The sequence below is a fragment of the Papio anubis genome, chromosome 15, assembly GCF_008728515.1.
Source record: "Papio anubis isolate 15944 chromosome 15, Panubis1.0, whole genome shotgun sequence".
Taxonomy (NCBI): Eukaryota; Metazoa; Chordata; class Mammalia; order Primates; family Cercopithecidae; genus Papio; species Papio anubis.
In genome coordinates, this window is record NC_044990.1 from 3,537,908 (window position 1) to 3,561,176 (window position 23,269).

A 23,269-nucleotide genomic window follows, 5' to 3' on the forward strand; every position below is an offset into this window, starting at 1 on the left:
AGGATCCCTCTTGCTGCCTTAGTTTACCCCGCACCTCTGAACCATCCTCCTGACCCCTTTGCTCCCTCAGCCTCCCATCATGCTGCGGGGTCCTGTCCCTGGGCTGCCAGGTGCCCTTCAGTCCTGTTTTCCTTGAATTTTACTGCCAACATTTCTGCTGGTCTGTTGGGTAATTAATACACATGCACATCATAGAGTGGAAAACTCTTTATGTCTTTATCTTGTCCATCTGTAGTTTGCTGTTGTCCTGTTGAGAAGAAATAAGAGCTGTTTAGTTCAACAATTAATTTTTATTTTCTGGATGGAAACACTCACATTTTATACTAATAAATAAAAACCAAAGTCAAATGTAAGGAAATTTTAAGGCCAGGTGTGGTGGCTTACACCTGTAATCCCAGCACTTTGGGAGGCTGAGGAGGGTGGATCACTTTAGGTTAGGATTTCGAGACCAGCCTTGGCAACATGGTGAAACCCTATCTCTACTAAAAATACAAAAATTAGCTGAGCATGGTGGTGTGGGCCTGTAATCCCAGCTACTCAGGAGGTTGAGACAGGAGAATCGCTTGAACCTGGGAGGCAGTGGTTGCAGTGAGCCCAGATCATGCCACTGCACTCTAGCCTGGGCAACAGAGCAAGGCTCCATCTCAAAAAATAATAAAAAAAAAATTTAAATTCTTTAGCACTTACTGTTGATCACAGAGCCAAGAATGAGTTGGTAACCACTCAGTTTCGGTGCTCTTGGGTGACCGCAGGCGTTGGGTACACCAATTCATAGCCCCCGTAGCAGGTGTCCTTGGGGACACCAATTCATGACATAGCTCCTTTCCTTTGCCTCCCCTCAGGAGCCCTGCTGTGCACAGCTATAGCCACATGCCAAGGGGATTTGTCCTACCCTTTCCCTGGAGTCCCCCACCAGTGTTAGGAGCAGACTATGAAAGATGATAGCTCTTGGAGTTCATGCTTGGTGCTTCCTCCCTAGGCAGCTCCCCAGCCAATACCACCTGGCACAAACCAGACAGGTCCCCCGGAAGATTTGGCCAGCAGGGCAGTGGTCTCCGTGCCCTGGCCCGGCCCTGGAGGGTGCGGGTGATAGCAAGAACTGAGGCAGTGGTGGGAGGGAGGGAGAGAAGGAGAGAGCCCAGAGGATTTGGAAAGATCATTTCCAAGCACTGCACATGGCTGGATTTGAAAGGATATGCTAAAATTGTTCTTTATTTTTCTAGCAATTGAAATACAAAGGACTTATTATTGCAGTCAGAATGAATGATGATACTGTGGGGTTTGGCTTAGGAAAAAAACAAAACTCTGTTGACATGAGCACAGTACTCTGTGCTCAGGTTAGTAAGGACTCACTTTGTAGTCTCAGGCAGCATTGACACCTGACTAAGACACTGTAGTGCTGTCAAGCCAAGCAGCGGAGATGTTCTGGGTGGTGCTGACCTGCAAGAGAAAGGGGTTTGGCTGCCCGAGAGGCTGTGTTATAAAACACGCTGTGGGAGGCCGCTTGTTTTATTGTGGGGGAAGTTCACAATGGAAAATAATGGTCTTGATTGGACAGGGAACCAGCCCCATATCTACACACTCCAAATAGAGACTTGGTGACTTCTAGCTTACTTTTAAAAATCCATTTTAGTAACCAAACAGGATACTAATAGAGGTCAGAAAATGTAGCTAGCTGTGTTAATGAGAAGGATTAGAAACTGCCAGATTTCTATGTAACTTCATGCTGCCGGCTCATCGCCAAGTAAGTGCTTTGACAGCCTTCCTCGACTACTAACCTGCACCCAGCTTGGAGTGAGAGTGTGGTTCTCTCTAGTTAAAACTAAAACAGTCAAAGAGAGAGGAGAGAGAGGCACCAGATGAGCTGATCTTTCTGGTTATAAACGCTAGGCTGGGCCAGGTGGCTTCCCGTCGTCCTTCTCCTGATCACCTCTCTCCTACACCTTCTCCTCTCAAGTAGGCCTTTGTCTTCCCATGTTGGCAAACTGCTTGCCCAAGATGTTCACGCGAGCACCACCAATCCATTCTTTGAATGAATTAAATCAGATGGGCTTGTCTACAAAGATAATTCTCATATGCTCCTCTCGCCACCCTTTTTTTCCTGCCATAATTTTGCAGTAAGTGAGGGAGACCATTTGAATGTTGATAATAGAACTCGAAAACATAGGTCCAAGGAAATACAGGTTTCTTCTCTGCCTTTTTTTTTTCCTCCAGGTTCATTTCTATCAATCTCCTTTCCTTCAGTGCCTCTTTTCTTGCATGTATTTTAAATATGTGATGTTATTTTTTCTTAATGTTCATTAATGTTGCTATTTTCTTGTTGCTACATAGTTCATAAGTCCAAACCCAGGTCTTAGTGCCCAAGCCGCGAGGGAGGAAATAGTCATACTGTTCTAGTTCATGTAATAAAGGCCTCCGGGAAAGATTTTGGAATCTTTGTACAAAAATTACGCTCAGTTATGGTCCTATCAGCTGTGTCTCGCCTGTGCAGAATTCTCTAATGATCTATTGAAGGAAAATCTTATACATACAGATCCTGGGCTTGTTTTCCATTTCCCTTGAGTGAGAACATTTACCATGATGACTTCCTTAAAACTTTGGCAGGAGGCATCTCAGCTTTGTATTCTGAGAGCTGTCTTAGGTAATTGACAGATAATTAAATGTTTTCTTATTTGCGGATGAAGGATTTTCTTTTTTGGCAAGGGATGGAGTCTGGCTCTGTCACTCAGGCTGAAGTGCAGTGATGCAATCTCAGCTCAATACAACCTCTGCCTCCTGGGTTCAAGCGTTTCTCCTGCAGCTTCCCAAGTAGCTGGGATTACAGGCACGCACCACCACACCTGGCTAACTTTTTGTACTTTTAGTGGAGATGGGATTTCACCATGTTGGCCAGGCTGGTCTTGATCTCCTGACCTCAAGTGATCCACCCGCCTCAGCCTCCCAGAGTGCTGGGATTACAGATGTGAACCACTGCGCCTGGCCAGGATTTTCTTAGTAATGACTTTACCATTTTATTAATGATATTCCTTGAGTTTAATTATTTTGCTAATTGTTGCTTATTGTTATGTAACATTGCTTGATGTTACCAGTGAAGAAATAGTTTTGGTGAAGTCCTTTGAGATCCTTAGATAAATGTACAGATGCTGCTTGACCTATGACAGGGCAACATCCACATACACTTGTCGCAGATTGAAGATATAAGTCAAAAATGTTAGTACGCATAATCTAACGAAGAGCGTCACTTACCCTAGCCTAATTTAAGCGTGCTCAGAACACTTATATTAGCCTACACTTGGGCAAAATCATCTAACGTAAAGCCTATTTTATTAGAATGTTGAAAATCCCATGTAACTTACTAAACACTGTATCATACACTGTCAAAATTGCAATGGTTTTACACCATTGTAAAGTCAACAAATCTTAGATTGAACCATCGTAAGTCAAGGATTATCTGTAACAGTGTCCATGCCTTTATTAGAAAGAGGTTTAAACTTCTGGAACACATTATTTTGGCTTGTTTTTAATCATTAATTCTCCTTCTTAACTTTAGTACTTGAGGGCTATGGGGATACATGCATCAACAATTAGTTGCAAGTCACTCATTCCATCACGTTTTCAAAGGCCTATCCACTATATAGGTGATTTCAGTTAAGAGACAGTCCGGATTCTGACATAATCATTATAATGTCTTGATTCTGAATAATAATTGGAGAAAGCATGACTAACACTTAACGGCAGTTTACTGGGTGCCAGGTTCCATGCTAACCCTTTATGTGCAGTACTTCATTCAGCTCTCACAAAAATCCTGTGAAGTACATATTGTTATTTCTTGGTTTTACCAGTAAGGAAACTGAGGCAAGAGGCTGTCATTTGCTGGTGGTTACACAGCTAGTACATGCAAAGCCAGGGGGTGAACCCAGACTGTTGGCTGCAAAGCTGTTAACCATTACTATGCAGCAGCTTCCAGTAAGTTTTAAAGCCAGGAAAGAGGGAAGGAAAGAGGGATGATGGCCTGTTGATGTGCTTGTTATCATACATGGACTAGTGGAGGGAAGCTCTATGTAAATCTTTTTAAAAATTTAAACTATGATCACTCAGAACCTCAGTGCTTAAATTTATCAATAAGCAATGCTTCCAGTTTTTTGTCAGTATACATTTACCCCAGAGCTCCAGCCAAAAAATCAGGTCAGGTCTTTGGAATAGATGTGTTTCCAGTTTACTCCTCATTGAGCAAAATCAGGTTCATGTAAGCACAACTTTAATGTGTGTTCACAGGCACATGAAAATTTACCACATCAATTCTGCTAATGCAGTTTTTTCATATATATATTAATTTATCTAGACAGTGCTGCCATTTTCTGCTTCATCAGTAGGTGTAATTAAAAGCAACTGTTCTTTGTAATTTATATGTTGATATTGCATTCTTATCTTTAACCCTTTGATCCAGAGTAATGTTCTGTCAGTACCAAACTAATAACAATAAACTTATCTCTCTCTCTGAGAAGAGATTTAAAGCCACTGGCTATTATCTAAGATTTTCCAAGAGCAGAGATAAAGTAGCATCTAAGAACTGACAGAGTAAGAAGTTGTTATTTAAAGAAGTTTCTACTCTTCTAATAGCATACCTCTTCTGTTTTATAAATTCAGCAACATGTTTTGATGAAAGCTCTCATGAATGCACTGGAGAGCTTTGATTCACGTAATTGCAAGATTTGGACCTTTCTGCCTATAATTCGGAAGATAAAAATGGGATAATGCAAACCATTTTGGAACATTAGCTGTAATTCTGTCTCTCTGAATACCGTGTAAAGGGGAGTAATGTTTATTGATAATCTAAAGGAAACTTTTTAAAGTGACTCTTCTAAGAACTTGAGAATTAAAATAAATGTGAGAGGAACCAAGTGCTTTAAATTTCAGAACAGATATAAACATCTCCTCCAGTTTCACGAAGGACATTTCACATTTTCTTTCTGGTTTTCTTCCAACACACAGTAACAGGCTGAGGATGGCAATAAAACAATGATGGGCAGGCAGCCAGAGGAAAGCAGAAATAGTTAAATCAGAATTGCCGGATGGCGAAAAGGTGCGAAGATCCTCCATGGGGTATCTCCAGGGCGAGTCCTGCTCTGTGTGGTTCTAAATAGCTAAATAACCTCCACCCCTCAGTGCCCCAGTTGAGATCCCATCAGTGCCATTGTAATGTGCATTTGTTTTGTTCCAGGGATAGTCTTTCATCTTTTACATTTCACTTTACTGACCCTGGCTCACAGCACTTAGACACAAGTTCATACAACAATCTAAGTGGGAAAAAAAGATATAAAAGTTTACCTCTTAGGGGTGAGTTCTGCTCACAATGAAAGCATAGTTATGAATCACCAGTAGTAATAGTAAAACAGAGACAGCTTGGGGCCACCTTAGGGTTCTGCCTTGATTCACTTACATTTTAAATCACAAAAGGGCTGATAATTAGGGCAGTGCCTACCAAGGGAACTTAAAAGAAGAGTCAAGCTCAGAAGTTCTGTATTTATAAACCAGTGTTACAACATTGCTCACCCATAGGGAAAAAGCTTGCATAGCTGTACTGGTTTTGATGTGCCCTCAGTTTGATATGGTTTCGCTATGTCCTCACCCAAATCTCATCTTGTAGTTCCCATAATCTCCACATGTTGTGGGAGGGACCCAGTGGGAGATAATTGAATCATGGGGGCAGTTTCCTTCTCCTGTTCTCGTGATGGTAAGTTCGTTCTCTCAAGATCTGATGTTTTATAAGGGGCTTTTCCCCCTTTGCTTGGCATCCCTCCTTGCTGCCACCACGTGAAGAAGGATGCTTGCTTCCCCTTCCAGCATGATTGTAAGTTTCCTGAGGCCTCCCCAGCCATGCTGAACTGTGAGTTAATTAAACGTCTTTTCTTTTTAAATTACCCAGTGTCAGATTTGTCTTTATTAGCCTCATGAGAACAGACTAATACACAGTTCGGAAAAGAAACTCAGTGAAAATGATATCAGGCACTAGCTTGGAAACTCGACCCTCAGCATATTTGAGGACTGTGGTCTGACATGATGTACTTTCGCTTCTACTTTGTGCAGTAGAAATGCGGTGAGCTGTCCTAAACACAGACGGTAGGAAATAGGCTGGCCTGTATGTCTGCCAGTCTCAGACGCTGGTGAGCAGAGATAGCAACCCCCTGTGTATCTATATATATTTGGGTGAAGCTTCAAAAGTAACATAACAATGATTCCTTAGGAAACAGATGCAAATCCTACTGTAATCCTTCTGTGATCCTCTGTTTGAAAAATAATACTTTCTTACTCTAAACAACCCACTTCAGTAATAGATCACCAGTACTCTTAATTCCACTGAGCTCTGCTCCTCTTACTTTGTGACATCACATTTTCAGATCACATTTTGGTTTCATTTTAGCTCAGAATCATTCGATAATACATTTGTAAGGGGCTACAATGGGCAGGGTCACTGATTTTTTAAAAATCACCCATCTTTTTCTTCAGAATATACAGATTTGTTTTCTGTAACTAATCTCTAAAATAAAATATCCTGATGGAGCCTACCTTTTTTTTTGAGACAGAGTCTCACTCTGTTGCCCAGGCTGGAGTGCAGTGGTGTGATCTCAGCTCACCACAACCTCCGTTTCCTGGGTTCAAGGGATTCTCGAACCTCAGCCTCCTGAGTAGCTGGGATTACAGGTGTGTGCCACCATGCCCAGCTAATTTTTGCATTTTTAGTAGAGATGGGTTTTCGCCATGTTGACCAGGCTGGTCTCAAACTCCTGGCATCAAGTAATCTGCCTGCCCTGGCCTCCCAGAACGCTGGGATTACAGGTGTGAGCCACCGCGCCTGGCCCGTTGTAGCCTACTTATTTAAGAATCAGAAGAACTGAGCCACTGCGCCTGGCCCGTTGTAGCCTCTACTTATTTAAGAATCAGAACTCATCTTGCAAAGCCTTGGCTTATTTATGTCTTTCTTGAAATGTGTTCTTTATCCTTTGCTTGTTTTCTTCTTAGCTCAGAGGCTGACTCCTCCTGTATCTGACTTCCTCATTTCAAAGCCTACCTGCATTTTGCCCTAGGTCCTCTTCTTTACACTGTACATGCATAGGTGATCTGATCAGTTCCTGGCTTTGGACGTTATCTATGCACTGATGCTTTCTGAATTTATATCTGCAGCTACAATCTCTTTTCTGCCTCAGTTTTGTATGTCCAGCTGCTGGCTTAACAGATCGACATGGATACATAGGCATCTCAGACTTAACAATTAAAATGTTTTATACCTCCTTCCTCCCTCCAGCAAACCCATGGTCCCTCAAAACTTCACCATCTCCATAAATTAATAGACAGCACCTAATTCACCCAGTGGTTTACTGTAAAACCTAGGCATCATCCTTGATTCTGCCTTTCCTTGCACCTGACTCACAGTCCATCAGTGTATGCAAATACGCTTAGAACAAACAGTTCTCAAATCAAGCCAACTCACAATACCTCCATGACTGTAATCTTTTTTTTTTTTTTTTTTTTTTTGAGACGGAGTCTCGCTCTGTCGCCCAGGCTGGAGTGCAGTGGCCGGATCTCAGCTCACTGCAAGTTTTGCCTCCCGGGTTTACGCCATTCTCCTGCCTCAGCCTCCCAAGTAGCTGGGACTACAGGCACCCGCCACCTCGCCCGGCTAGTTTTTTTGTATTTTTTTAGTAGGGACGGGGTTTCACCGGGTTAGCCAGGATGGTCTGTGATCTCCTGACCTCGTGATCCACCCATCTCGGCCTCCCAAAGTGCTGGGATTACAGGCTTGAGCCACCGCGCCCGGCCTGTGACTGTAATCTTAACCCAAGCCATCACCATCATCATCTGGAACATTGCGGCGCCCCCAGGCCTGCACTTTCTCTCTTTCCCTCCCCGGTCAGCGGGCAGTGATCTTTCTGAAGTGGAAGGTAGAAACTGCCACCCTCCACCCTGAAGTTCCCCCAGTCACTTCCTATTAGCTTTCTTTTTAATTGTGGGAAAACATATATCACATAAAATTAGCCACTTCAGCCTTTTTTTAAGTGTACAAATCAGTGATGCTAATAACATTCATGATATTGTGCAGCCATCAGCGCTAAGCTACTTCCATATCTCTTTCATCACCCCAGACAGAAGCTCCACACCCATTAAACAAAAGCTCACTGTGCCTCCCTTGCCCTACCCCTGGTAATTTATAATATACTTTCTGTCTCTATGAATTTGCCAGTTCTAGGTATCTCTTATAAGTGGAATTATATTAATATTTGTCCTTTTGTGTCTGGCTTATTTCATTTAGCATGATGTTTTCAAGATTCATTCGTGTTGTGGCATATATCAAGTTTTCTTTCCTTTTGAAGGCTGAATAATATTCCACTGTATGTCTGTACCACATTTTGTTATCCAGTCATCTGTTGATGGACGACTGGATTGTTTCCACCTATTGGCTATAGTGAATAATGCTGCTATGAAGATATACAAGTATCTGATTCCTCATTTTCCATTCCTTGGGGTATATGCCCAGGAGTGAAATTGCTGGGCTGTATGGTAACTCTGTGTTTAACATTTAGAGGACTGCCAAATTGTATCCCACAGCAGCTGCACCAGTTTACATTCTCACCAGTAACAGTCATACATTTTCACACAGGTCCCAATTTCTCCACTTCTCCACCAAAACTTGTTATTTTCTATTTTTTAAATTATAGCCATCCTAATGGGTATGAAGTGGTATCTCATTATGTCTGGATTTATATTTCCCTAATTATTAATGGCGAGCATCTTTTCATGTGCTAATTGGCCATTAGTATGTCTTTGGGTAAATGTCTATTCAAATCCTTTGTCTACTTTTAAATTTGTTTGTTTCTGTTGTTGAGTTGTAGGAGCTCTTTATATATTCTGGATATTAAATCCTTACCAGATAAATGAATTGCTAATATTTTCTTCTACTCTGTGGGCTGTCATTTCATGTCCTTGATGGTGTCCTTTAAAGCACAAAAGTTTTTAATTTTTATAAAGTCCAATGTATCTATTGTTTTCTTCTGTTTCCTTTGCTTTTGGTGTACATTTAAGAAACCATTCCAAGCCCAAGGTCATGAAGATTTTCCTCTATGTCTTTTTCTAAGAATATTTATTTATTTATATATTTATTTAGAGATGGCGTCTCGCTCTGTCACCCAGGCTGGAGTGCAGTGGTGTGATCTTGGCTCACTGTAACCTTGAACTCCTGAGCTCAAATGATCCTCCTGTCTCAGCCTCCTGAGTAGCTGGGACTACAGGTGACACTACTATGCTCAGCTACATTTTTTTTTTTTTTTAAATAGAGATGGGTTCTCGCAGCATTGCCCAGGCTAGTCTCTAACTCAAGCAATTCTTCCACTTCAGCCTCCCAAAGTGTTAGGATTATAGGCATGAACTATTGTGCCCAGCCTCTTCTAAGAATTTTAGTTTCAGCTCTTGGATTAGGTCTCTGATCTATTTTTAGTCCACTTTTAAATGTGGTGCGAGGTAGTCTTCAACTTCATTCTTTTGCAGGTAGACATCCAGGTTTCCTAACACCATTTTTTGAAGAGGCTTCCCTTTCCCCATTGAATGGTATTGGCACTTATATAAAAAATCAGTTGACCATAAATGTACGGGTTTACTTCAGGACGGTCGATTCTGTTCCACTGGTCTATATGTCTGTCATTATTCCAGTACTATGCCCGGTTTTTTTTTTGGTTGTTGTTTTTTGTTTTTTTTTTTTTTAAATGTAGCTTTTGTAGTAAGGTTTGAAATTGGGAAATGTGAGTGCTCCATCTTTGTTCTTTTGTAAGATTATTTTGACTGTTTCAGGGTTCCTTGAAATTCCATGGGAATTTTAGGTTCCTTGAAATTTCATATGAATTTTAGGATAGGCTTTTTCACTTCTGTAAAAAATACCATTGAATTTTGACAGAAATTGCATTGAATCTGCATATCACTTTGGGTAGTACTGTCATCTTAACAACAGTAAGTTTTCCAGTCTATGAACATGGAAGGTGCTTCCATATATTTTGGTCTTCTTTAATTTCTTTCAACAGTGTTTGATAGTTTTGAGTGTACAAGTCTCGTACGTCCTTCGTTAAATTTATTCTTAAACATTTTAGTCTTTTTGATATTTTGTAAATGGAATTATTTTCTTAATCTCCTTCTTCAATTGTTCATGGCTAGAGTATAAAAATAGAGCTGATTTTTGCATGTTGATTTTGTATCCTGCAATGTTGCTGAATTCATTTATTAGTTCTAACAGTTTTTTGTGGAATCCTTATTGTTGTCAACATGTAAGATAATGTCTTCTACAAAAAGAGGTAGGTTTGCTTCTTCCTTCCCAATTTGGATGCTTTTATTTCTTTTTCTTGAGTAATTTCTCTGGCTAGGACTTCCAGTACCATATTAAGTAGAATTGGTAAACATGGGTATCCCTTGTCTTCTTGATCTTGGGGGAAAGCAAGTGTTCAGTTCAGTCTTTCATCACTGAATATGATGTTAGCTGTGAATTTTTAATATATGACCTTTATAATGTTAAAGAAGTTTCCTAGTTCATTGAGTGTTTTTATCATGAAAGAGTGTTAGATATTGTCAAAGGCTTTATCAGCATAAATAATTTTGTCGTGTATTTTTCCCCTTCATTTTATTATTGCTTATTGTATTGACTGACTTTTGTGTGGTTAACTACCATTGCCTTCCTGGGATAAATCCCACTTGGTCGTGGTGTATAATCATTTAATATGCTGCTGAATTCAGTTTGCTACTATTTTGTTGGTAATGTTTGTCTCTATATTTATAAGGGATCTTGAGCTGTAGGTTTTTTTCCTCATAGCACCTCTATCTGGCTTTGGTATGCAGCAATGCTAGCCTTGTAGAATGAGTTAAAAGTGTTCTCCCCTCTTCATTTTTTGGGATGAGTTTGAGAAGTATTGGAGTTAATTCTTCTTTAAGTATTTGGTTGAATTCACCAGTAAAGCTGTCTGGTTGTGGGCTTTTCTTTTTCAGGAAGTATTTGATTACCGATTCAATCTCTTCGGTTATATAGATCAATTCAGATTTTCTGTTTCTTCTTGTGTCTATTTTGTTAGTTTATGTGTTTCTAGGAATTTTTCCATTTTATATAATTTGTCCAACTTGTTGGCATATGACTGTTTATAGTATTTTCTTATAATCCTTTTTATTTCTGTAAAGACTTTAGTAATATTCTCTTTCATTTCTGAATTTAGTAATTTGACTATTCTAATTTTCTTAGTCTAAAGTTTTGTTGATTTTATTGGTCTTTTCAAAAAGTCAGCTTTTGGTTTTATTTTTACCATTATTTTCCTATTCTCTAGTTCATTGATCTCTGCCCTAGTCCTCCTTACTTCCTTTCATTTGCTACCTTTTGGCTTAGTTTGTTTTTTTTCCATAATGTTTTAAAGTGGAAGGTAAAGTTATTGACTTTAGATCTTGCTGCATTTTTTAATGTAGGAATTTATTGATACAAATTTCCCTCTGAGCCCTGCTTTTGTTGTATTCCATAGTTTTGCTATGTTGTGTTTTTACTTTTATTCACCTCAAATTATTTTCTAATTTTCTTTGTGATTTCTTCTTTGACCCATTGATTATTTAAGATTGTATTGTTGAATTTTCGTATATTTGTGACTTTTTCAGTTCTCATTCTCTCTTTGATTTCTAATTTTATTCCTTTATGATTGGAAAAGCTACTTTGTATGATTTCTGTCTTCTCAAACTTATGGACACTTGTTTTGTGACTTAACAGGTGGTCTATCCTGGAGAAGGTTCCATGTACACATGAGGAGAATGTGTATTCTGATGTTGAGTACCTCCTGTCATTCTTAGAATAGAATCCAAACTTCTCAGTCACTGTAAATCCCTACAGGAATTGACCCCAGCCAGCTCTTCTGGCATAAAATCCCTCCATTCTTTCCTTAGCTCTTGCTTAGGAAGTATTTTTGACTGACTTATTAATTAACATAATCTTTAGTTTAATGGCAGTAATGTACCTTTTGATAGCGTGTGAAACAAGTACATGATGTATCTTTGTGGAATGTTTTTAAATATGTGGAATAATCTTGTACATGAGTGCACAGCAGCACTATTCACAAGAGCCAAAGCTGGGAAAACCCAGATGCCCATCATCTGAGAAATGGCTAAACAAAATGTGGTGTATCCATACAATGGAATATTACTCAGTCATTAAAAAATGAAGCTCTGATACAAGCTACACCATGGATGAATCTTTAAAACATTATACTAAGTGAAAGAAGCCAGACATAAAAGGCTGTATAACACTGTATATCCATTTATATGACATATGCAGAATAGGCACATCCATAGAGACGGAGAACAGATTAGGGCTTGCCAGGGGCGAGAGGGATGGGGGAAAGGGAGTGACCACTTAATGGGGATGGGATTTCCTTTTGGGGAAATAAGAATGTTCAGGAATTAGTGGTGATGGTGGCGTAACATTGTGAATGTATTCAGCTTCTTCATAGTAAATCTTATGTATATTTTACTATAATTTAAAAAATCAGTTCAATTTAAAAATTGTAGCTATGGATATAAATGGAAGAACAAACAGAACAAGCTTTTTAAAAGAATAATATTTCTTTTGGTTACTGAAAAAGAAACAGAGTCCTAAGACTAAAGTCTAAAATTTAAAAAACATAAATGATGAAGGCTTATTCTTTCACATTTATCCAGTGTCAGAGTGCTTGGTATAAAGTGTATTTTACAAATTCAACTATTTTGTTGATTGGCAGACTCTGCAGTGGTACATCTGGAATTCATATGTTGAGTGTTGCAGATATTTTTGCTTAACCAGTTTAGATGAACAAGATAAAGCTTACACTCCACAAGTGTGTGCGTGTCTCAGTTAAGATTGCAGAGAGCTCTTTGTTAATCATTTTTAAAGAACATGACTAGAAATAGATTGATCATCAGGTTTTAATTTTGTTAAACTTTGATTTGATTTGGGCTTTTTGGTGGTGGTGGTGCTGGTAGAAGAGCACAGAAAGCAATGGATTGAATTGTAGTTTACTTGAAGCAAATATGAAAGTCAAAGATAAAATATTTCAGTGAAAAATATTTTTAAATGTCTCATTTTGGTGTTTATATTCCAGTACTTATTGCTAATTGAATTGCATGTGTCAAAACATAGTCACCAATAAGTAAAAATGCTTGCATTTCCAATTATGTTGGAGTTGCCAGAGTGATACGCTGTACAGCAGGAAACCAGATGTGTTATTTTCATGTGCTGAACTCTCTAATGAAAACCTAAGGCATTAATGAAATCTCAACGGTGGAAGCCCAGACAGAAAGCATAACTAGTTCATTTACAACCTGATCTCCCCTACTACATTTATTTAATACTCATTTTATGATAGCACATAGACCTTTCAAATAACACTTAGAAATGAAGTTTATAAGCCATATGTTGTTTTTTACTGTAATAAAATTCAATAGCCTCCTTAATCTAGGGTTTAGATAAAACAGGTTGGATTTGTAAAGCCATGCTTGTGTTTTAAATTAGGTCAAGCTATATTGTATATGTTACCTGATTAGAATATACTGGTCTTTACAGAATCTGAACCAGTAATCCTTCACACTGTAGTCTATCTTTTTTTTAAACTCTAAATGGTTGGGAAGAACATAGCATGCTTTTAAAAAAATAAAACATAAGTTTTAAGAGTCAAACTAACCTGAGCTCAGATCTAGATCCAGCCACCTAATGGTTGCTTGGCATGAAAAAGTATGTTGAGATACATGTCGACGTCTCCGTCTATGAGATCCTTTCCGCACAGGGTTATTGCAGCACCCAGAAAGTGGGTGTGTAGGGGCTGGTCCCTGCACCTGTGGTTATGTGGTCACTGTGATGGTATTGATGATAATTCAGCTACCTTTCTACAAAAGACAAATACAGTCTCCCGTGGTTAACTGCCCTCTAGGCACTCACTGTTTTCTCCATACCTCTGTCTACTGTTGGAGGGGAGTAAGTAAACATGTCAGATTAATACGACTAATTTGGTCAAATGATATCAACACTTCACTGTCCCCATTATCCAGCTCACCTGGTAGTTTCTGAAACTGGTCCCAAAGCACTTGCGTTGGACGAAGCGGTTCACCTCCTGAAGGTCTTCCCCTTTTCTTCTTTGGGCATTCATTATACGTCAGTCATCATTTTATATAGATTGTTAACTGAGATTACATTTGGCATATAATGAGATCCTTCTGTGATGACTCCATGAAGCGCTACTTAAAATGGACTAGAGAAGGCCAAGTTTTCGTTTGATATTCATTCCAAGGATGTGGTCAGCGGTCTACATGGATTATCTGTTGATCTATCTGAGCCACCCTTGCTCTCTCACACATGGCCTGATTAACTGCAAAGAGTAAGTGCTTGCAAACAAAACTGTTCTTTGCTCCAGTTGTCCCATCTGCACTGTCATTAGCTACGTAGCCCAAGGTGGAAGGTTATTAGACAACCAGTGAACACATCATTGGCGTAATCTCATCTAATTGATTGGACAAGTCCCCATTAAGTCACCTTTCTGGAATACTTGGGGTTTTTCCTTTTCTTTCATAGACGTTCATTCATTCTCTCATTTAACACATATTTATCAGGCACCAGCTATGTGCCAGGAACCCTTATAGATGTTAAAAATACAAGCAAATCTCCCTGCGCTTTCAGTGAGAGATGTAATTGGCTAGGATAAAGGCTAAGCTGCTGTAACAGAGAGACCCAGAAATATCGTGACCTCTTAAGATAGAAGTTTTCCTCTTATTTAGCATTTCAGCCTGGGAAAGCAGCTCTGCGACAGGATGTCTCAGAGCCCAGCTTCCTGCCCCTTGTGCTAAGCCAGCCTTAGACATCTGCTTCCCACAGAGAATCAAGGCTTGGCTGCTGCATTCACTTCCCTGCTCACAGTGAGGGGCACGTCTAGGTCAAGCAATGGCTCCCTGAGTGGATGTGAGCCACACACAATGCACACCCCGTAGGCCCACTTTCCTCCCCACTGACGCAAACCTGGACATGGTCAGGCGCGGCTGCAGTGTGGCTTCTTGCTGGACCTAGCTTAACCACAAGCCTAGTGCGTGTGTTTGAGAAGCAGGATGGGATCTCCAGCTCCTACCTTGGGAGAGAATGACAGTGAACGAAACAAGTATACAAAATGTCAGATGATCCTCAGTGCTGTGAAGGAAGAGAAAGCAGGGCAGTGGGTAGGAAGTGCTCGGGAGAAACTGCAATTTTAAATAGATTGGTGGGAAGCCTCACTGAGGTGGTGACATTTGCGGAAGGACTCCGGCAGCTGAGGTGCAGTTCTTGTGGCAGGCTAGGGGAGCACTGTGGACAGAGGCACTGACAGGTGAGGAAGATCTGTGGGAGGGGCAAGGAGTGTGTTGTGGGATTTGCTTGTAGTAGGGGGCACATGCTTTGGACATGGTGAGTTGAAATGCGTCTTTATCCACGTGGAGGTGCCAAGTAGGCTGTGGGTTGTATGACTCTGGAGTTCGGGAGAGCAGATCAGACTGGAAAGGAAATTTCAGAGTACTGAAATCCAGTATCCGACTTCATCGTTCATGTAAATGCCATGCTCATTTCTGCAGGGAGAGCACAGCCAGGCCACAGTGGCCACGCTGTGTCCCCCCACAGGGGACTTTCTGGGCAGCAGATCTGTTGGAGTGTGCCTGGCAGCTGGTTCCGCAGGGGTTCACCTGCCCCAGTAGAATATTCAGGCCCTTCTGCCTCAGTGGGTCTTGGTGGCTGCACGAGGAGCCTGCCCAGGGAGGAAACTGAGATTAAGAGCTGTGAAAAAAAAGTCTTGTTTGTGACCAGGGTGGCAAGTGGCAAGAGCCAGGTTTTGGACACCAGTTCCCTTCCTCCCAAGCAGCCCCGCCTGAATGGGGCCCTTTGTTAGGAAAATTCTCCAGGAAGAAGGATGTTTTGTTGAGCAGGTTTTTAAACATTGCATAGTAGGAAGTTGGAGAGGTTAAGCAAGTAGGGAGTAGCAGCAGAAGGCAGAGGAGGGAGCCTGACAAGCCCAGGCAGAGTCCAGCTGTGACTGCCTGTGCGCATCCTTTCCCATTTCCCTCCCTACTCGGGCCCTTTCCAGATGCATCACCTCCACAGAATGCCCCCGTCCCTGTCCCAGGACACCCAGTCCTTGCTCAGCGTGCTCACTGCCCCCACGTCTGATCACAGCGGCCCTTCATGCAGACACCGAGACCCACGGTAAGGCGGCGGACCCCGAACATTTCTATGGGCAGGTGACCTGCTGCGGAACCAGCTGCCATGCGCGCTCCGGCGGCTCTGCTGTCTGGAAAGCCCTGTGACTGCTCTGTGGCCTTGCCGAGTTCTCCCCACAGAAATGAGCAGGGCCCTTAGGTAAACAAACAGGAGCTGTACTTTGGTGATCACTACCCGACAGAATGTTTTGATCTCAGAAGCTCCCTGCGTCTGTGGAGCGGTGCGGTCTACGGGAGGGGCTCAGAAGGCCTGGATCCCGTTTTCACGCGGCCTCTGCTTTGCTGTGTAACCTTGAGCACGTGACTCAAGGTCGTGATTTTCTTGCGTATCCAATGAAGCTCATCCATGAACGCGCACCACTTTACCTAGTGAGGAGGGTGAGGCGCTGAAGGTGTGTTAGAAGCTGTCTCTGCAGACGCTAGTGGGCACGGTTTCGCCACCTCTGTGGCTTGCAAATAGGTTCCTCATTTGCAGCATCTGAGAAGTTGCTCTTGCCTTTGTCCAGTGTGACAAGTGTCTCCAATATATGTATTTCAAGGCTTTCCAGCTATGCTTGAAGCTCTTTAGGGGATGGAATGTGGGGAGAGGATGTGGATTTCTGCACCTTGGTCTACTCCAAAGAAGCTCAGTTGGGACTTTATAAACACACTTGCCAGACTTGGCTGGAGACCTCCATTTCCTTTTCTTCTACTCAGATTTGCTCCAACTTTTTTAATGCCTTGTAGGATGTCGTACTCAGACACCCAGGACATAATTGTTCAGTTGAGTTGAACTCCTAAGGAGATGCACAATATAAAACTGAACCCATGTAATGTAGGTAAAATGTAAGCTGAAAGAAAACAGTCCTTGCTCTGAAGTAAATCGCTAAAGGGTAGTGCTAAGATTATGGCGGAATTTAATAACTTAATTGGTTAGAGTAAGAAATATTTTGTATTCCGGAAGAGTTAAAAACTTTCCAAGGCATGTGGACATTCCTATTTCCACTTCTTCAGAAGTACTGTCGGAATCCTAATAAGATACGGGCAGAATTCCTGGCTGGCATTCAGTCTGCCTAGTGAACTAGAACGGGGCATTTAATCAAGGCATGTGAGTGGAAAGAATCTTTCATCTCAGTATCATTGCCACAGGTTAGCAAAACAATACCTTTTCCTTTAGAGCAGATAAGTTCTTTTCTTAGGAATTATCAGCAATATCTCAATTAACAAAAACTTTGTAGAGTGGAAGCCACTTTATGTAGCTAGTATAAATCTGCCCCCCCCAACCAGTGCCTTATTTTTAGTTTTGCTTTGTTTTTGTTTTTTGCTGCTCAAGTCAAAAAGAATTACAAGAAAATAGTTTTTTTTTACTAAAAACTAAAAAGAATTAGTTTCTAGCGCTGTTCTAAAATCAAATGATATTCAGTCCAATCTCCTATTTATGTCTACATTGCTATATGTGACAAAGCTAAAAATGATGAACCAAAAATGACGAACCCATTTCCTAGAAAAAAAGAATGTTTGCTCTAAGTGTTATAAACTTTTACATATAAGCAAGAATCAAGAAGGCAGTTTCCAGAGCTCTATTCCCATGAGGACTCTCTGAGGGTGTTTGAGTCAGTAAGATGCCTGTTGTTATCTATGCGTCAAAAATCAAGAAGTAAAACTTGTATATTTTTCTTGTTTGTTTTTAGATGCCACTGCCTGGGGAAATGTGTGGAGAAAGGGCATATTGGATGTACTGTTCCTTTAAAATTGATATTACTGTGGCAACTAGGTATCATTGGACACTATTGCGCCCTATAGTATATGTGTTAACAAGGCATGTTTAGAGAACATAAATCCTGAGTTACAAACTGCCAAATTAAGAAGGAAATCTCCACTTTGGGGACATTTTAACCTATCTGTAAGTTAGAGACAGTTCCTTTTATATTAAGGAAAATAAGTTGACGAATGTATTTTAGAAGGATTTTAAACAGTAAGAATGTAAAGAACTCTAATCATGATACTACTTTAACCCCAAATCCCTATTCTTACCAGGATTTTTCTGAATATCCAGTTCTGTGTCAATCGATGAGCTTCATGGTTACAACAGTTGGGAACTTTTAAGTCCTCCTCTCAAATCATGTATTAAGCTTCATTTTTATGACAGCTCTTGCTAAAACCCCATATTGTGTAGGGCTGGGTTATTTGACCAAAAATGTAAGCTAAGGAGACTCTTCTCACTCTGAAGTGAACGCCTTCCTCACCAATGTAAATGACAGTTTCCCACAGCTTCACCATTTCATCCAGATAGATAATGTTTTCATTTCCAAGTCACTTCCCCTTCTCTGTGGCTGCTATTTCAACTTGCGTGGGATGCAAGTTCCTCTCCAGTTATGCACTTTCAGTGTTTGCACAGCTGTGCTTGTGCTCATGTGTCCTTTTGTGACTCCGTCCACTGATAGAGGCTGTTTCAGATTAGATTTAATCTCTCCCAGGTCAGGGGTGTGATTCTTTTTAACGTGCTGTATAATGAACATTTAGTGTGTGCCGTTTGCTTATGACAGTGCTCTATAGAGTTAGAAGTGATGAAATATATTCTGTGAATATTAAACATGTTTGCAAATAAATGTCCTTTAAAATGTATGATTGGGGCCGGGCACGGTGGCTCACGCCTGTAATCCCAGCACTTTGGGAGGCCAAGGTGGGTGGATCACGAGGTCAGGAGATCGAGACCATCCCATCCCAGCTCACACAGTGAAACCCCGTCTCTACTAAGAAATACAAAAAACTAGCCGGGCGCGGTGGCGGGCGCCTGTAGTCCCAGCTACTCGGGAGGCCGAGGCAGGAGAATGGCGTGAACCCGGGAGGCGGAGCTTGCAGTGAGCTGAGATCCGGCCACTGCACTCCAGCCTGGGCAAGACAGCGAGACTCTGCCTCAAAAATAAAAAAATTTAAAAAATAAAATGTATGATTGGATTCTGAGCCTTATTCATCCAAGCCCAAAATATACGGTGTGTGTGCCTTCCCAGGTGGCAGTAAGAGACTTTCATATGTGTGGCCTGGAATCACTGAGACTGGAAATACCAGGATCCATGCTCCGAGATGATAGTGCCTGCTCTCCTGCTTTTATGATTCAGTAATATTAACTCAAGTGTTTCTCTCTGGCTCTAGCCTCAAGTGTCATACAATCTTATTGGGAGTGAGGGGTGTGTAGCCAGGGAGGAGGAGAAAGGCACCAGGTGACAAACCGGCTTGTGTTTAGGTGCCAACTTGTACAAATACAGACACAGACTTTCAGTCTCTAGAGTTGCAGTGTCCGTTATGATAGCCATTAGCCACGTGTGGCTACTGAGCATCTGAAGTGTGGCTGGTCTGAATTGAGGTGAGCTGTGTCTTTAGAACAACACTGGATTTTGACATTTTAATACCAAATAGAGAATGTAAAATATGTCAATAATTTTTATATTGAATACATATTGAAATGCAATATTTAAGATATATTGGCTAAGTAAAATAGACTACAGTTAATTTTACCTGTTTCTTCTTCTTTTTTTTTTTATTATTGAGACAGTCTCGCTCTGTCATCCAGGCTGGTGCGCAGTGGTACAATCACAGCTCACTACAGCTTCATAGGCTCAAGAGATCCTCACAACTCAGCCTCCCAAAGTGCTGGGATTACAGGCATGAGCCATCGCACCTGGCCTCCCTTTTACGTTTTAAATTTGGTTTCTAGACAACTTGAAATGACATGACAACTTGAAATGAAGCACATTTCTACCTGGAGTAATCCTCAGTTGAGGGGAGGCTCCTGTGGTGAGCGGCACCTGCCGGGGAAGCAGAGTGAGGGCGCCTCAGCTCACTCAGGGCATCTGCTTGGGAAAGAGAAAATGTTAACGGCCCCTCTAGGTAGATTTCATGCCCCTCTTAAATCCATTTCTCTCAGATTATTTTGGGGTTAGTTGAGTAGGATATGCTGTTTAACTGTACTGGATATAGATCTCTGATTTAAATGAGTTTGTTTATCCTGGTACCCTCAGGATAGTTTTAAAATGCTAATTATTATCATCATCATTACAGTGGCTAATGATTCTACAGCACAGCCAGTCCTACACACTTTATATAACGCCTCAGTCAGTCACTGTTATTACCTCCATTTGAACAGATGGCAATTGAGACTCGAGTCAGTGTCTCAAGGTCATACAGGTAGAGGTTGACCCAGGCCATGGGGTTCAGAATCTGCCCTGAACCACAAAGCAGTACCACCCTCTAAAATAACATGTATTTCTCCACTTTCTTAGCACATGACTATGCCAGCCTTTCCATAGTGTAATAACATTATTAACTCTTTTCTCCAAAACTTCGATGTTTTCCAGCAGTTTAACAGCTAAGGCATTCAGAGATGTTTACTGTCTCAAAAACTGGGGTCTACTGTAAGGTTCTGGAGGATCCAACTCCTTGTTTTCCCCTCAAGTTGCCCCGAAAAGGATGCATGCATTCAGTCTGCTTAAAAATGTGGTGCAATTCCAATTAAATAAAAAACAGTAGTTCCCTGCCACACGCCAAGTACTGGGCAGCCAGAGATAAAGACGACAGACCCCCAGCTCACAAACAATTCTGCTCTGGTGGGGCTGAAGGCAGATTCTAGTAACGCGATGTGTCGAGGGCTGTGTGTCCACAGTGCCGTGGGAACAGAGGAGAGGGACACCCAGCACATTGTGGGGTGCGGGTAAAGCTGTCCCATTAAAGACATCTTCTGGGTGGAGGGATGCTTGAGCCATCTTCAGATATCTCATGCTGGTGTTCTCACAGCATGGGAAGGCCACCGGTAAGGGTGCCCGCCAGCTTCGCCGTAAGCACTGCATCTGTGGTTGATCAGAGCGTGCTGACCCCATTCCTGTGGTTTCAGGTGCCAGCAAGGTCAACCTCGTGAAGATCGCGTCCACAGCCTCCAGCCCACGGGACACGGCGCTGGCTGCCATCATCTGCAGCGCTCTGGCCACCGTCCTGCTGGCCCTGCTCATCCTCTGCGTCATCTATTGTAAGAGACAGTTTATGGAGAAGAAACCCAGCTGTAAGTTCTGAGCTCATTACATTTCTTAGCATTTGGGGGAAGGGCATTTATTACCATTGTCGTGCAAGTGTTCCACAAGAGACTTGGCTGAGACAAGCACCAGCGAGCTGTGAAAGAACACAGGGCATAGGAAACACAGGTGATCCCTGAACAGCAGAGGGCTAGGCGAACAGTTAAGAATCCACACGTCAGTGTTGACTCCCCGAAAACGTAACTGCTAATAGCCTATTGTTGATGAGAAGCCTTACTGGTAAACAGTTAATACATCTTGTATATTTTGGTGGGTTTTGTTGGTTTTTTTCGAGACAGAGTCTGACTCTGTCACCTAGGCTGGAGTGCAGTGGCGTGATCTCAGCTCATGGCAACCTCTGCCTCCCAGATTCAAGGGATTCTCCTGCCTCAGCCTCCGGAGTAGCTGGGACTACAGGCGCCCACCACCACGCCTGGATAATTTTCATATTTTTAGAAGAGATGGGGTTTCACCATGTTGGCCAGGCTGGTCTCGAACTCCTGGCCTCAAGTGATCTGCCCTCCTCGGCCTCCCAAAGTGCTGGGATTACAGGTGTGAGCCACTGCACCTGGCCTGTTATATGGATTATGCCGTGTATTCTTACATTAAAGTAAGCTAGAGAAAAGAAAACGTTACTATGAGAATCATAAGGGAGACAAAATAAGATTTACTCTTCATTAAGTGGAAGCCGATCATTGTAAAGGCCTTCATCCTCATCATCTTCACATTGAGTGGACTGAGGAGGAGGAGGAGGAGGGGTCGGCCTTGGTGTCTCAGGGTGGCAGAGGCTGAAGAAAATCTGTGTATAAGTGACCTGCACAGTTCAAACCCGCATTGCTCAAGGGTCACCTGTAGAACTCACTAAGGTTGCACAACTTTGTAAGGAGACTTACAAGGCTGTGATGTCCCTGTGCCACTAGGCAAAAATAAAAATCATGGTCAGTAATGGCAACATTAGTACCCTACATTTTGAACTTTCTTAACAAATTATTTCATGTTTGTGCTTCCATATAAGAAGTCCTCAAACGTCGGAAGGATAGCTGACTTGTTCTTTAAAAATACGAAAGCTAGAATGGTACAGGTCTGCATTGGATGTTCACGGGACTGCCGCAGAGAGGAGACTGTGTTCCCTGACAGAGTTCTCACCCCTCATTTAGGGTCTCTGCGGTCTCAGGACATTCAGTACAACGGCTCTGAGCTGTCGTGTTTTGACAGACCTCAGCTCCACCAATACGCCCACAGGGCCTGCTGCCAGTGCCGCCGTGACTCAGCGCAGACCTGCGGTAAGTTCAGCAGGGGAGTGCCCTTAGGAGGTCTGGAGGCGCCTAGAAGCTGAAGCAGCAAGAATTGGTCCTGGTGGGCCGGGCGCGGTGGCTCAAGCCTGTAATCCCAGCACTTTGGGAGGCCGAGACGGGCGGATCACGAGGTCAGGAGATCGAGACCATCCTGGCTAACACAGTGAAACCCCGTCGCTACTAAAAAAAATACAAAAAAAAAAAAAACTAGCCGGGCGAGGTGGCAGTGCCTGTAGTCCCAGCTACTCAGGAGGCTGAGGCGGGAGAATGGCGTGAACCCGGGAGGCGGAGCTTGCAGTGAGCTGAGATCCGGCTTCACTGCATCTCACAGCGAGGTGGCTGTGTTGAGTCTTCTAGTGAAAACTAATCTTGTTAGATTATTCTCCACCATCTCCTGTTGAGTCTTCTAGTGAAAACTAATCTTGTTAGATTATTCTCCACCATCTCCTGTTGGTTTGGGTGTTTTGAGTCTCTTAAGTATTAAAAAGGAAACAAGCATCTCGTTAAAATTCTAGAATTTTTCAGCAACTTTTGGGGCATGTTTGTCTTTCTTATTTTGAGTCAGTTTATTTAAAATCACGGTAACCTTTGGTAGAGTAGGAGTTTATATCCTTTGCTGTCTGGTTGATTCAAACCAAACACTAATATGCCTATTTTAAAAATATGTCT

General features: G+C 42.0%; 2 protein-coding genes across 7 annotated transcripts in view; one reads left to right on the forward strand and one right to left on the reverse strand.

Moving 5' to 3' along the window:
- Window positions 1-23,269, forward strand: part of TNFRSF19 (TNF receptor superfamily member 19) — a 105,797-nt gene that overhangs the window by 67,308 nt on the left and 15,220 nt on the right. For all 6 annotated transcript variants that reach the window (XM_009191633.4, XM_003913670.4, XM_009191635.4 and 3 more), the window contains 2 exons: window positions 21,131-21,295; window positions 22,463-22,588. In XM_009191633.4, coding sequence (XP_009189897.2) covers window positions 21,131-21,295; window positions 22,463-22,588 — 291 coding nt within the window. The remainder of the gene's footprint in view (window positions 1-21,130; window positions 21,296-22,462; window positions 22,589-23,269) is intronic.
- MIPEP (mitochondrial intermediate peptidase) overlaps window positions 20,482-23,269 on the reverse strand; it is a 213,321-nt gene continuing 210,533 nt past the window's right edge. Inside the window, exon 20 of the transcript XR_004178620.1 lies at window positions 20,482-21,257. The gene's annotated coding sequence lies outside the window, so the exon portion shown is untranslated. The remainder of the gene's footprint in view (window positions 21,258-23,269) is intronic.